Raw genomic sequence first — 14925 nt, 5'->3', positions numbered from 1 at the left:
GGAGTGACACCAAACCGAAAATGCAAAATTGTTGTAGAGGAAGGGTGACACCCGCAACTGCTGCACTGGGTGACACCCGACTTTGTGACACCACTGGATAGCCCACTGTATTCGTCAAAGCGACCCAATGTATTAATTACGTGTGGACCTGATAATTGGATGACCCTAAATGATTGATCTAATTAAAAATGTAGGAAGGACAGTTCTGTCATTGATGTACCTTGCCCGGGGCTCCCACTACCACCCCAGCCCTCCTGTTAGATCTAGTAGTGTAGCCTGGTGTAGGCGTTGCTGTCTTGTCACGTGATTTTAATTATGAATGAACAACATACCAACACACAGATTGACACGTTAACCACACCCCTAGGTGTGGGCTGATAGCAATTGACAGGACAAGTTGTGAGAGATGGCCGTGTTGTGGTCTGGGGGTGGCACTTGTCCAGGGTCTGAGCTGCTCGTTCAGGGTTCGCTCTGTTGTTGTCTAGGGTTCGCTCTGTTGTTGTCTAGGGTTCGTCTTGGTGTTGCCCATGGTTCGCCCTGTTGTTGTCTAGGGTTCGTCTTGGTGTTGCCCATGGTTCGCCCTGTTGTTGTCTAGGGTTCGCTCTGTTGTTGTCTAGGGTTCGCTCTGTTGTGTCCAGGGTTCGCTCTGTTGTTGTCTAGGGTTCGCTCTATTGTTGCCCAGGTTTTCCCCCGTTGTTTATGTGTTGCCCTATTAGAGCTCGCACTTCTATCAAATTGTCAGCTTTTTTCCAGGGGTCGTCATTTTATCCTTGGTCCGCCGGTGGTCAACGGTCGTACTGCTGTCAACGACTTTACCGGAATCCAAGGTCTTCGCATCACTTATCAACTCCCCCCCCCCTAACCACCCCACCCCCCTCCACACACACACCGTGACGGTGAGGTCACCCAACCACGGGCCTGGACAAACCTGCCCCAACAAGTGACCTGAATGTTTACATTGACGTGCATAGATGTACCTGGCCCACACTAAGTGGGTGATGACACATGTGTCGCCGGTTCGTTAAAATTTATTTTTAGTTTTAGTTGAGTCTGAATGTTTGGCCTAAATAGCCATTACACTTCATTAGTCACCGTGTAGGCCTGCATATATATACATATATATATATATATATATATATATATATATATATATATATATATATATATATATATATATATACTATATATATTAATGAAAATACGAACTTTTAAACAAAAAGTTGTTTTTTTTACTAAACACCATCTATATATATAATTCTCTTCTTGGAGACCCTAGAAAACACCAAGCTGTAAGCGCGCCTTCTGGCAGCCCCTCTTAGCAGCCCCCTCTTTTCCTCTCTAGGCATATCGCTACCACATCCACCCCCACAAGGTCTGGGGGGGGGGGTAGGGGTTGGGGGGAAAGGAGGGTTTTAGTGTTTTTAAATTATGAATTACTGACAAAAGTAGAAAATAAAACAACAATATAGCGGCGTATGATTCGCCGCGGGTCGGCTCGTTTTTACTATTGCTACTTTCAGCTCTAGGATTTTGACGTGGGTGCTATATTTAGTTACTACATTGCCAAACTGTTTACGTGTAGTAAATAAACGTAAGCTTTAATTATGGGCGACAAGACAGTGGGTGTTAAACGGTTAACACAGTTAACACCGTTACTGTGTCGAAGGCTACTCAAATGGGGGGGGGGGGGGGGGGGGGGTTAGCGCGAGGGTGGTGTGGGCGACAGCCTACCTCCTCGCGCCCAACTCTCACCGTGAAGGGTTTGTTATGAAGGATTTATTATGAAGCTGACTTCACATTTAAATACTCCAGTGTTAAATACGCACCAACTTTGCTGGGACTAGTGTGCCAATGAGTCATCATCACCATACCGCTTTAAATATTTTATTTCATTTTGCTTTTAAACAGAGGCGTAGCAACAAACTCTAGCGCCTGGGGTAAACTATCGATTTTTCGCCCTCAAGTTGGCAAAAAGCTTCACTCTTCCCCACCACATTGGAAAAGCGCGCACAGTTTTTATTTTGGAACCACACAAATTATATAGAAAACGGTCCACAAGGCCAAGTAGCATTATTCCATTGTCAATAATTCAGTAAAGCAGCTCAAAAGAAGCTGAGATTTTTTTCTCTCTACTTTATTGGCGCCCCATTAGTGTCAGCCACCGCCCCACACACCCTCCCAAGCGATGCCTTTGCTCTTAAAAATTTAGCAGTAATGTATTTTTGTATCAGCGTTAATGTCATATCTTCCTCCGTCCCAACTTTTCTCACTGCTAGCATCTAATCCTACTCATCGCACGATATCTAAAATCATGTTACACCAGATAAGCCACATTAAATACAAACGTAGAATAAATCTCTACCTTCTGTAAACTGTCTGTTTTCACCTGTTTCGAATACTTTATATTTTCTAGGAAAAAAAATAATGGTGAAACCTGGAACTTGATAGTGGGAAAGGGGGGGGGGGCGTTGTTAACTAAAACATAAATGTTAATGCAACTTTCAAAATAGACAAAAGTTACAGGGAAAAAAGTTGTAAATACAGTACAGTCAGTGTTTCTTCCAGACTTTTTTCTCCGGGGGGACGGGGGGGGGACGACACTGTTAAAAGTATATATTTTCTATATAAATTATATAAATTTCATTTCGTTCGGGGGGGGGGGCACTTGAAATTTTCGGGGGGGGGGGGGGGGGCGGACACCCACCATCCACCATCGCTCATCCGGTACGCCACTGAAGCTGGCTAGGCCTAGTCTAGATCACCCGGCTCTCGCTCTAGATCAGTATTTGTTGCTGGTGTGAATGAAACAATTAAATTTAACTCCGGTATGGAAGAGTTCAGCTGTCTCGATCTGATGTAACACGTGTCGGTGACTCATGCTCCCAGTGATGTAGCTTGCGGCTAACGTTCGCTACATACGACTGATTTCAAAACCTTTGATGGCTCGATACATTCCAATCAATGTTGTGGAGAAAGTTGAGTTAGGCAATTCCCTATTACGCCATTAATACACACATTAATACAATCTAGAACTTAAGCGTGTTGGTAGAATATGGGGGGGGGGGGGGGGGAGACCAGTGTTTCTTCCAGACTTTTTTCTCCGGGGGGGGGGGCACTTGAAATCTTCGGGGGTGCGGTAAACTTTCTTCGGGGGGCGGACACTGTTAAAAGTATATATTTTCTATATAAATTATATAAATTTCATTTCGTTCGGGGTGGGGGGGGGGGGGGGGGGCGGTAAGAAACTATGGGGGGGACAAATAGATTCAAAGGTAAATTTTGATATTTTTCCGCACAAAAAGGTCTTTACAATAAATGTTGACATTTTCTCTTACAAAAAAAAACTGCAATACAAAATCTAATGTTGACATTTTTCTCTCCCCCCCCCCCCCCCCCAATAAAAAATGTATTCACTGCTGCAGCAGAGATCACCTGTCTGGCTGTAAAGGTCGCCTACGTCAGCTGATCCCAAACGAACCGTCTCATTCATTGAAGATCCACAAGGTCAGGGTGACCTAGACCCTAGTTGTGCCTTCTCTCTTTCTTCTTTCATCTCACGACATCTTGTGGGTCATCGTACCCCCCCCCCCCCCCCACCCCACAGCTATGTGTATGGTTTAGTCCAGACATTCTTTATTTGGAATGCAACGGGGCGATAGATTTTCAAGGTCATCCTAGCCCCGCCCCCTCCCACCACCTTTGTCCCCGAGCGGTCAGATCCTTAAATCCTCCGGTCATTCCACAACACACCATGCAGAGTACCTGACCTTGACATTAGCGCCCGACCAAAATCGGGATTTCCCAGAATTAATTATAGACCGTCATTGTTAACATCCCGTCTAAATAAGAATGAGAAAACAGACATTAGTGTTCTGTTGGCTGTTACCCTTCCCCCCCTCCCCTGAAGGTATAATATGGTAAGAACTATGACGAGTCGTTTTTACTTTCCCTAAGGTGAGCCAGGTGTGGTTGAAAGCTGGGATCTAAACTTGAGACTTGTTTAGCAGTCAGGTAATTCTCTACCATTTGACCGCACAATCCCTCAACCAATCTACATAACTTAACTTATAAGCTACACTTATCACTGGATTTCTTTAATCTTTTCTGGATTTGTTTATCAACTAACACTGTTAGGAAACAATTTCTGTATAATATGATTGGCTCTCACCTTTCAATGACAAAATATGATTCTACCATCATTCACTCGTATGGTTGTCTCCCATCATTCACCTTATATTTGTCCTTCATCAATAACATGATATGATTGTCTCCCTTCAATAACATGATATGATTGTCTCCCATCAATAACATGATATGATTTTCTCCCATCAATAACATGATATGATTGTCTCCCATCATTCACAAATATGATTGTCTCCCATCATTCACAAATATGATTGTCCTCATCAGTCACAAAATTATTTGTCTCCAATTTAATCACATCATATTTTGTCTGTTTGATTGAGGCTAGTTTAACATTGCCATTGTTGCAGCTACTCAAATTTTGTTTCCATTCAGCAGCCGCTGACCACCACTGACCACCACCACTGTACAGTAGAAGCAGAGCCTCAGGATGGTGTTCTTCAACTCTGTGAAAAAATACAAGGGCCAGGACTACAACAAGCTGAAGAAGGATTGCCAGACAAGAGGAACTCTATTTATAGATGTCGAGTTCCCCCCTGACGAGAGGTCGTTGTCAAAAGTTCCTGGAAAATTTGGGAACATTGTGTGGAAAAGACCAAAGGTAAAAAATGTTTATTTAACTTTGTACTTCAAATTGTCAGAAGTTTATCTGAACTTTGTACTTTACATCGTCAGAATGACAGGTGAAGTTACTGTTTTTTAACCATATGGTTGACATACAGTCATACAGTGAGTGGACATCCATACATAATACATATGATGTGAATACTTCTGTATAAATTATGACTATAGCTTTTATACAAAGTGTCAATCTCTTACTTTACCTAATTTTAAACTGTTGGTTTTTTGTGGGTTTTTTTTTTTGCTTGCATTATTCTTAGTATCCTTTAAACTTGGATAAAAAAAGACATTCATCTATGATATTCTATACTGCTGTACATATCACCAACATTGTGTACTTTGGCAGCCAGTTTGATTTTTTTACTGCTATCTTTCTTTTAATAAATGCAAATGATTTTTTACTGTTATCTTTCTATTAATAAATGTGAAATAATCTTCATTGATTTTGTACTGTTGGCTGGTCCTAGTAACCCACCAAGCAGTCCGTACAAGTGATTATTGCTGCTCTAATCTATTGATTCATTGATTAGTCTGCGGCAGCTGGTGGAGTAGAGTGAGCAGTAAAAAAAAAACATCAAAGAGCTGTTACTATTTGAAGGAGAAAATCGAGTAAATCCACCTGGATAATTCAGTTTATTTTTTTTTACACAATATAAGTTGTTATTTTTATAAAATGTAAATCTACTAGTACTAGACTTACAATAATAATTTAAACTCCAACTGAGACAAACAGCTAAATGTAATGTACAAAACAGCTTTTAAGTTAGACTGATCATGTTAATGACTTTAGGAAAATTTGCTACATTTGCTATTTCAAACTTCATTCTTTTTTCACAAATTTTGTGGTATAAGTTGTAAGTGTGAAAAAACAAAACATTCATTTTAATTTAAAACAATTTTTTATTAAATAATTCTAAGTTTTGTTTTGACTACTTTAAGAGGTAGTCGGCGTAGTCAAGTCGGTAAAGCTCATGCTTGCTAAACCGATAAGTCTCGAGTTCGAACCCTCAGGCAGATGAGGCTTGTTAGCTGGGGACAGCAACTCTTCTAGGCGAGACAACTCCAAAAATCGAACAACTGCTGCTTTGTAATTTATTTTTGGTTGAACATAGGCTATGGAAGCAAATCCAAAAGGAAAAATTGGCTGAAATCGTAGTCAACTGCCTATATGGCACATAACAAGTTGACACATACTAAATTGCATATTGGACCAAATTATTGAAATTTTGAATTCAGTATGCTATCACATCATATTTTGCAGCAAATCTGCAATGATCCTAAACTTTTATCACATCATATTTTACAGCAAATCTGCAATGATCCTAAACTTTTATCACATCATATTTTGCAGCAAATCTGCAATGATCCTAAACTTTTATCTCATCATATTTTGCAGCAAATCTGCAATGATCCTAAACTTTTATCACATCATATTTTGCAGCAAATCTGCAATGATCCTAAACTTTTATCACATCATATTTTGCAGCAAATCTGCAATGATCCTAAACTTTTTGTAGAAGGTGCCAGCTCTGGTGATGTCACTCAAGGCAAGCTGGGCAATTGCTGGTTTGTCGCGGCTTCCTCTTGCCTCGCTTCCTTCAAACAAATCTGGAATAAGGTAAACGAAATAAATAAGGCACCAACTCAGTTCTAAAATCCTTTGGCATTTTAGTGCTTAGTTCATTTATTATTTTTTCAACATTAGACACAAGTAATACAAAAATATTAAAGTTTTATTTTTGTGATAATAATTTTTAAATTTCTAAACTCACTTATTACTGTAAGTTGGTGTAATTAATTATGTTTTACCATGACCTGATGGTGATTAATTTTATTTTATCACAACTGTTCGTTATTAATTAGGCCTATATTTTCTAATGATCTGACGGTGATTACTAATTGATTGACCAGGTGATTCCAGATGCCAAAGGTCAAGAATGGGACCCAGAGAAGCCAGACAACTATCAGGGCATCTTTAAGTTCCAGTTCTGGCGCTTTGGTGAGTGGGTAGAAGTGGTCATTGATGACATGCTGCCCACAATCAATGACCAGCTGGTCTTTATCCACTCACAGAGCCGCAATGAGTTTTGGTCAGCCCTGCTGGAAAAGGCTTATGCCAAGTAAGGTTTAGTGCTCTCTGTCAATGTTTTATTTATTTTAATTTTTTGATAACATTTTGGAAACAATGGTTTACACCGGGGAAAGGTGTTGGGGTTAGAACATAAGGCAGAGTTGGCTGCTCTATCCAGGGACCTGAACTCTAGTGCAAACCTATTGCCCACTCTTATTGCTGCTGATGTAATTTCTGTATAGTTTTAATTAATTGGAAACTAACGTTTCTAAATTTTACGGCCTGAAGAAAATAATAAACTTTAAAAAATAAAATTATTAAGCCAGTGTTTTCTAATTTGTCCACAAATTAAGTCATGGTATTCCTAATTCACTCATCCTCATTATTGTGTATATTGTCTTCTAAATAATTCATTATTGTGCAGATTGTCTGCTAATTAACACTAATTAAGTAATTATTGTGCAGATTGTTTGGCACATATGAGGCGCTGGATGGGGGAGAACTGAGCGAGGCTCTAGAGGATTTTACAGGGGGGGTGTCTGACACCTTGGATATGATCAAGATGGAAGTCTCATCAAAACCTGAGGAGAGGGTGGCGCTGTTTGCTCGCATGCAGAAGGAGGTGGATAGGACATCACTGATGGCTGCCTCTATACCAGTAAGTCTAGTTGATGGCCCCCCCCCCCCCTCTATACCAGTAAGTCTAGTTGATGGGCCCCCCGCCCTCTATACCAGTAAGTCTAGTTGATGGGCCCCCCCTCTATACCAGTAAGTCTAGTTGATGGGCCCCCCGCCCTCTATACCAGTAAGTCTAGTTGATGGGCCCCCCCCCTCTATACCAGTAAGTCTAGTTGATGGGCCCCCCGCCCTCTATACCAGTAAGTCTAGTTGATGGGCCCCCCCCTCTATACCAGTAAGTCTAGTTGATGGGCCCCCCCCCTCTATACCAGAAAGTCTAGTTGATGGGCCCCCCCTCTATACCAGTAAGTCTATTTGATGGGCCCCCCCTCTATACCAGTAAGTCTAGTTGATGCCCCCCCTCTATACCAGTAAGTCTATTTGATGGGCCCTCCCCCCCCCCCTCTATACCAGTAAGTCTAGTTGATGGGCCCCCCGCCCTCTATACCAGTAAGTCTAGTTGATGGCCCCCCCCCCTCTATACCAGTAAGTCTAGTTGATGGGCCCCCCCCTCTATACCAGAAAGTCTAGTTGATGGGCCCCCCCTCTATACCAGTAAGTCTATTTGATGGGCCCCCCCTCTATACCAGTAAGTCTAGTTGATGCCCCCCCTCTATACCAGTAAGTCTATTTGATGAGCCCTCCCCCCCCCCTCTATACCAGTAAGTCTATTTGATGGCCCCCCCCCTCCATACCAGTAAGTCTATTTGATGGGCCCCCCCCTCTATACCAGTAAGTCTAGTTGATGGCCCCCCCCTCTATACCAGTAAGTCTAGTTGATGCCCCCCCTCTATACCAGTAAGTCTATTTGATGGGCCCTCCCCCCCCCTCTATACCAGTAAGTCTAGTTGATGGGCCCCCCCCCTCTATACCAGTAAGTCTAGTTGATGCCCCCCCTCTATACCAGTAAGTCTATTTGATGGGCCCTCTCCCCCCCCCCCCCCTCTATACCAGTAAGTCTATTTGATGGCCCCCCCCCCCTCCATACCAGTAAGTCTATTTGATGGGCCCCCCCCCTCTATACCAGTAAGTCTAGTTGATGGCCCCCCCCCCCCCCCTCTATACCAGTAAGTCTAGTTGATGGCCGCCCTCTATACCAGTAAGTCTAGTTGATGCCCCCCCCCCCCCTCTAGTAGTTATGGCAGCTTTATTCAAGTGCCACATGTCTGAAGACAGAATTGATGTGTAAAGTGTGCATCAGGTCTGTTCCATGAAAACTACTTCTAAATAATTGACAGTGTTTTAAATTGAAAAATATAAATGTTTCTTTGTACCTTACTTGACAAGTAAATATTAAACATAAAATTCTGGTATTTCAATAAATGTTAGTAATAATAGTGTAAATGAAATCACTTACCTTAGATGCAGATAAAATTATTTCAAACCAAATTGTATTTGTTGTATTGGTGTAGGCGACATCACTAGATGACATGGAGGCAACAACAGAAACTGGACTGGTCAAAGGTCACGCGTACGGCATCACAGCTGTCAAGAATGTCCACCTGGAGGGGTCAGGGTTGTTTGGGCTTTTTAATAGAGAAAAGTTGCCCATGATTAGGCTTCGAAATCCTTGGGGGAAAGGGGAGTGGAAAGGTGCATTTAGTGATGGGTGAGTTGATGTTTGGGTGATGGGTGGGTTGATGTTTGAGTGATGGGTGGGTTGATGTTTTAATGATGGGTGGGTTGATGTTTGAGTGATGGGTGAGTTGATGTTTGAGTGATGGGTGGGTTGATGTTTGAGTGATGGGTGAGTTGATGTTTGAGTGATGGGTGAGTTGATGTTTGAGTGATGGGTGAGTTGATGTTTTAGTGATGGGTGGGTTGATGTTTTAGTGATGGGTGGGTTGATGTTTGAGTGATGGGTGGGTTGATGTTTGAGTGATGGGTGAGTTGATGTTTGAGTGATGGGTTAGTTGATGTTTTAGTGATGGGTGGGTTGATGTTTGAGTGATGTGTCTTAATGACCCAATATTTTTCTTTCAGATCCCCTGAGTGGAATAAAATCAGTTCTGGTGACAGAACTAAAATAGGTTTAACTTTTGAAGAGGATGGAGAGTTTTGGTAAGTGGACCAGAAAATTTTGGCCTTTTTTCTTTTACATTTGAATATCCATGAACAACAAAAATGTGAATTTTATTTTTTTTTTTGTTGTTCTTTTATTTTTGACTTCTACTAGGATGACTTTTGAAGATTACTGCAAGTATTTTGTCCAGACTTGCATCTGTAGAGTGGTCAACACATCCATGTTTAGCCTGGCCAAAACTTGGCATGAAGGTCTGGCCCATGGAGCCTGGAAGATTCCAGAGAGAGCTGGTGGTTGCCCTAACAATGCAGACTCATTCTTAAAGAATCCTCAGGTAATAACAAGAACTGTGTTCAGTCAGGTCAATAGGTATTTGTTGTTTTTTTTTTTTGTCAAATTTCCTCAATATTGACCCCCTCTCCCCCCCCCCTCCCCTATATAAAAAATTCTGCCTACCTACGCTATTGAATGCAAGCAGGGTTTCTTTCAGACATTTTCTCTTCTGTGGTAGTGGACACTAGTTAAAGTATACATTTTCTGTATAAGTTATGTTCTCTACTTAGCCAGAGGGGTGTAGACATGCAGAGAAAACACTGGATACAAATACATATATGCAATTTGACCCAGCACTAACAATAGCCTTTTAAATTAAAGACAAGTAGCTGAGACAACAACTCATATTAAGGCTTGATGACTTAATGAGACAAAAATATTTTGTTGTAAAATTTACTGTACAGCTTAGCCCTATCTTGACAGTTAAATTTTAATCCCTTACACACCCTGTGTTTTTTTATGTTTAAAATAGTTTTATTAACCCTAATTTACTGTGTTAAATCCATTTACTTTTTTGTTATTAATTTAGTATTGTGACACTATTAAGGAGAAACTGGATGATCTAATCTTACCTAATACATGTTCTCAGTTCATGTTTGACCTGGTAGATGAAGGGGATGAGTGTATGATACAACTGATGCAGAAAACTACCAGAGAGAAAGAAAATGTTACGATGGGATTTAGCATTTTAAAGGTGGGTAATAAACAAGTAGTGGGTCATCCATAAATGATGTCACAAGCAGTGAGTTATCCATTAATTGAGTCACAGGTGGTGGATCATCCATTAATGGCATCACAGGTGGTGGGTCATTCATTAATGGCATCACATGTGGTGGGTCATACATTAATGGCATCACAGGCGGTGGGTCATACATTAATGGCATTACGCTCCTAGTCAGAGGGCGATTCTGAATTTTTGCCCTGAGGGAGAGGTTAAGAAATATTTAGAGGCATACATTTTATTCAAAGTAAATCTTTTTAAAAATGTTAATTTGGATTTCAGTGATAGTTTTATGGGGTTTGGGGAGTTAGAAATTAGTGATGTTTATTTATGGTATGGGGATGTCACGCTTTTTGTGGGGGGAGGGGGATGGGCGGAAATCTAATTCAGTAGAGTGATGTCATTTACTCTCCAACCTAACCATACCAAAACTTGAAGGTGGAGATGAACAGGGAGTACCGCATCCATGACGTGTCCCTACAAGAGAAGATCACGTCAACCGTCTACAGAAACAGCAGGTCCATTTTCCTGCGACATGGTCCAATGAAGAAAGGTCGCTATGTTGTTATACCATCGACCTTTGACCCCAATATTGAAGCTAGCTATTTATTTAGAGTGTACACCAGTTCCCACAATAACTTTAAGTAAGTTTTTTTCTTTACTTATTTAGCTAACCAGATTTCTTTATCATTTATGTCAAATACTGAGACACATAGTGACCACTTTAAATACTGTGAGTTACTAGATTTAATTTATTTGTGAAACCTGCTTGGCTAAAGGTTTTATTACTGGGATTTGCCCAAAGAGATGAATGTATGTTTTAAACACGTTGAACTAAAGGTTAATTGTTTTATCAGAGAGTTGACCAAAGAGATGAATGTATGCTTTAAACATGTTGAACTAAAGGACAATTGTTTTATCAGAGAGTTGACCAAAGAGAAGCCGGTCAAGAGCTGGTACAACTGTTGTGGTAAAGCACCGGTCATGGTGACCCACGTCCACATTGTTGGTGCTGATGGTCTAGAGAAGCAAGATCGCACTGGAGGTTGGTTTTATTATTGTTTGACCTCAGCTGTTAGACTGGATTGGTTGTAACACTGTCAGATTATCACAGCATATTTTTAATATGTGCATCTTTTATTATTTCAATCCTAGCTAAATTTCAAATATTCAAAACTATTTCAACAACAAATCCTTAGTGTAAATGCTTTAATAATTCCAGGAGCAGATCCTTACTGTAAATGTTTTAATAATTTCAGGAGCAGATCCTTACTGTAAATGTTTTAATAATTTCAGGAGCAGATCTTACTGTAAATGTTTTAATAATTTCAGGAGCAGATCCTTACTGTAAATGTTTTAATAATTTCAGGAACAGATCCTTACTGTAAATGTCTTAATAATTTCAGGAGCAGATCCTTACTGTAAATGTTTTAATAATTTCAGGAGCAGATCCTTACTGTAAATGTTTGAATAATTTCAGGAGCAGATCCTTACTGTAAATGTTTTAATAATTTCAGGCGCAGATCCTTACTGTATCATCTCCTGTGAAGGGACCACTGTCACCACATCATGCTGTAAGAACACAACTAATCCAGAGTGGGATGTGTCAGCATTGTTTTATAGATCCAATCCTACCAAACACCCGCTGAAGATTCAGGTGTGGAACAACAACATCCTGCGAGATGACCACATGGGCCAGCACCTGCTGACCACAACAGACGAGTGCAAGAGCCAGACTCTCATGCTGGATTTATTTGGTCACAAGAAAAATGAAACCACCGTGGCCAAGCCTGGGAAACTGACAGTTAGAATTACCCAATCCCGAAATTTGACATCTGTTTAGGTTTTCTTGGAGTGATTTTAAAATCTATTTATTATTTAGTCTGCGTGCATGAGGACAGTGTCTTGTAAAGTCACAAGAAATTTCTCCACTTGTCAACATTTCTAGTGATTCTTTGCTTCTCTTACAAAGTAACTTTTGGTTCCCTCTTCACCAATTGCCTTACATGGGACCCCAGCATTTAATTATATTGCTTTGTTAATTTTTATATTGTTTTATCTTTTGTTATAAAGATTTTCCTACGTTATAGGATTTTTTTTTAATTCCCACATTTAGATGTAGATCTAAATATTTTATTGTTTTAACATGTTTTTATATTCAATGAAAATAGACTAGTACAAAAATTTTATTTAGCAAGTCACAATTTCCTTCCATTATTTAGCTGTAGGCCTATATCAAATTCAGTTTGTTGACAAAATATTCCAGATTTTGTTTTTGCTCAAACAACTTTTACCAATGGCCAAAAACATTCTTTACCAACGCATTGGCTATCTCTAATTTGCCTACATTTTTTTTCTTCTTTTTAACTGTGCAACAAACGTAGAGGAAAACTTATAAAAGCTTTGGAGTATTAAATCACTTTGTTGTGAAGGCAAATGTTTTAAGTCAAGTAGACAGCATTAGGAGAAATCTGAAACAATTGATAGTTGCAGAAAAAAATAACTTTGTTCTCTGTATTTTCTTGGTCACTGTTTTGGACGAATGTAACCACATATTTAATATCTTTTGTAAGCAATTATTTATATTTGGTGTTACTTTTAAAAAAGATTTACTGATTAAATTCTTACAGCATTATTTTACTATGTATAGCCAACGGATGTAAAGAAAAATACTGTATCTTCGAGTATCTAATCTCTTTATAAATATGTCCCCTTATGTTTCAACCTAATTTATTTTCATGTATTTTATTGTGGCAAAATTTTAAAAAAAGTGAACTTGTTTATTTTCTCTTTTTTTAAGGGTAATATGCAATTTTTCTATTGAATTTTTACAAAGCAATATTTGTATGCCTTGTGGTGCTGACATTTCTGGTTTTAAGAACTTTTTATCTTTGTCAACTCTTACAATTTACAAGATAATTATTCCAATATTTTATTATTTTATATTAGTAAAAAACATTTGGTCTTGTAAGGTGTTGTGTCTAGACAAAAGAAAATAGCACTGTCAGTACTTACCTATGTACGGACTTAACCTAATGTACGGGTGGGTCTTACCTGGCCATAAAGTTTACCTGGGTGCAATAAAAACCTGGAACAAGTTGAATTTATGTCTAGATGCAGTTTTTTTAATCCTTGTACAAACTTTATATTCAGAGAAAGATAAAAATAATAATTCATCACCCAGTGTGACGCTCGAATAAGAATAATTCTATTGTAAATCATTCCTGTTACCACACAAATTTGATACATATGCGCCATTCTTAAAAAAATGAATAATTTCTGCAATCAAAGATCATTCATTTATTTTAGAAGTAACTAATTGAAAAAGAAATGACATAAATTGAATTTTCTTGCATTTTCATTTTAATATTGCAAAGCTAGTTTTGCTTCCTTTTTACTGGTAATGTCTGCTTTTTATTTAGCTTGTGACCCTATAAACCAACTTCATTATATATATATTAGGCCTATATATATAATTTATTTATGACCTTGTTTTTTTTTTAATTAAAATATTGTCAGCTGTGGTTACTTGGCATAATTTATTTGTTTAAATCAAGTTAAATATTGATGGTAATTAATTACTACACCTCATGTGGCCTCCACATGTTTTTATGGATTTAGATCTAATTATTTTATACACTTCTACCTTTTTTTTTTTCTAAGCATACTGGTAGGTCATTACAAAAAATTACTAAACATTCATTATAAATGTTGAAATCCAGTATAATTTATTTCTTCTAATTTTAAAAATAGCAGCACACTTAGAATATAACCAGGTTTAGAAGGCACACTGTCACAACCCAACAAATGTGCTCTTTCACTTGTTTTATTTTTTCAACTTAATACAACTTGTAAGACGTCTAAAATAGCAAAGTACTTATGGCACTGCAGTCTTTTTGTACTTCATCCTCTATGGTCTGATTTTTTAATTTGATTTAAGTTTATAATTTTTAAAAATGTGATATGTATATTCAGCTTAACAGGAAGAAATTCTGCAAAAGTGCAATTTTTTTTCTATTATATAACAGTGTCAATACTGTTTCTGATTTTAATTGAAAATAACCAAAATTTTTAAAATCAATATAAATGTGGCCACACATCGAAATTTCAAAGTAGTATGTTTTAAAATTACATAGTTCTTGAATCTTGCCTTTGTCAAGTTAACATTGAATTGTGTAGATGGCTTTCTCAGAAAATGTGCTGATTTGTTAGATATTTTGTATGAAATCTATAGATCTATTTACATTTCACATATTTACTCAATTTTATAAAGTAAAATATTTTAACATTTAAATTTGATTGTTTCTTTTGTTTGATGATGAAATAATAGAACTA

General features: G+C 38.6%; 1 protein-coding gene across 2 annotated transcripts; it reads left to right on the top strand.

Moving 5' to 3' along the window:
• The first annotated feature begins 4527 nt into the window (after positions 1-4527).
• LOC131940637 (calpain-5) lies at positions 4528-14884 on the top strand. Of its 2 annotated transcripts, none has more exons than XM_059299345.1 (11): positions 4528-4744; positions 6251-6382; positions 6676-6884; positions 7301-7493; positions 8926-9122; positions 9497-9574; positions 9690-9870; positions 10459-10563; positions 11029-11234; positions 11514-11635; positions 12108-14884. In XM_059299345.1, the coding sequence occupies exons 1-11, from the start codon at positions 4574-4576 to the stop codon at positions 12431-12433; spliced, it is 1920 nt and encodes a 639-aa protein (XP_059155328.1). In that variant the 5' UTR covers positions 4528-4573; the 3' UTR covers positions 12434-14884. The 2 variants fall into 2 exon arrangements, with proteins under 2 accessions (XP_059155328.1, XP_059155329.1); XM_059299346.1 differs by lacking the exon at positions 12108-14884 and adding an exon at positions 11813-11883.
• The last annotated feature ends 41 nt before the right edge of the window (positions 14885-14925 follow it).

Source organism: Physella acuta, unplaced genomic scaffold (genome assembly GCF_028476545.2).
Source record: "Physella acuta isolate Inbredline_101_S28 unplaced genomic scaffold, ASM2847654v3 ptg000324l, whole genome shotgun sequence".
Taxonomy (NCBI): Eukaryota; Metazoa; Mollusca; class Gastropoda; family Physidae; genus Physella; species Physella acuta.
Note: the sequence above shows the minus strand (reverse complement) of the source record. Positions and strands in the feature narration are given on the sequence as shown.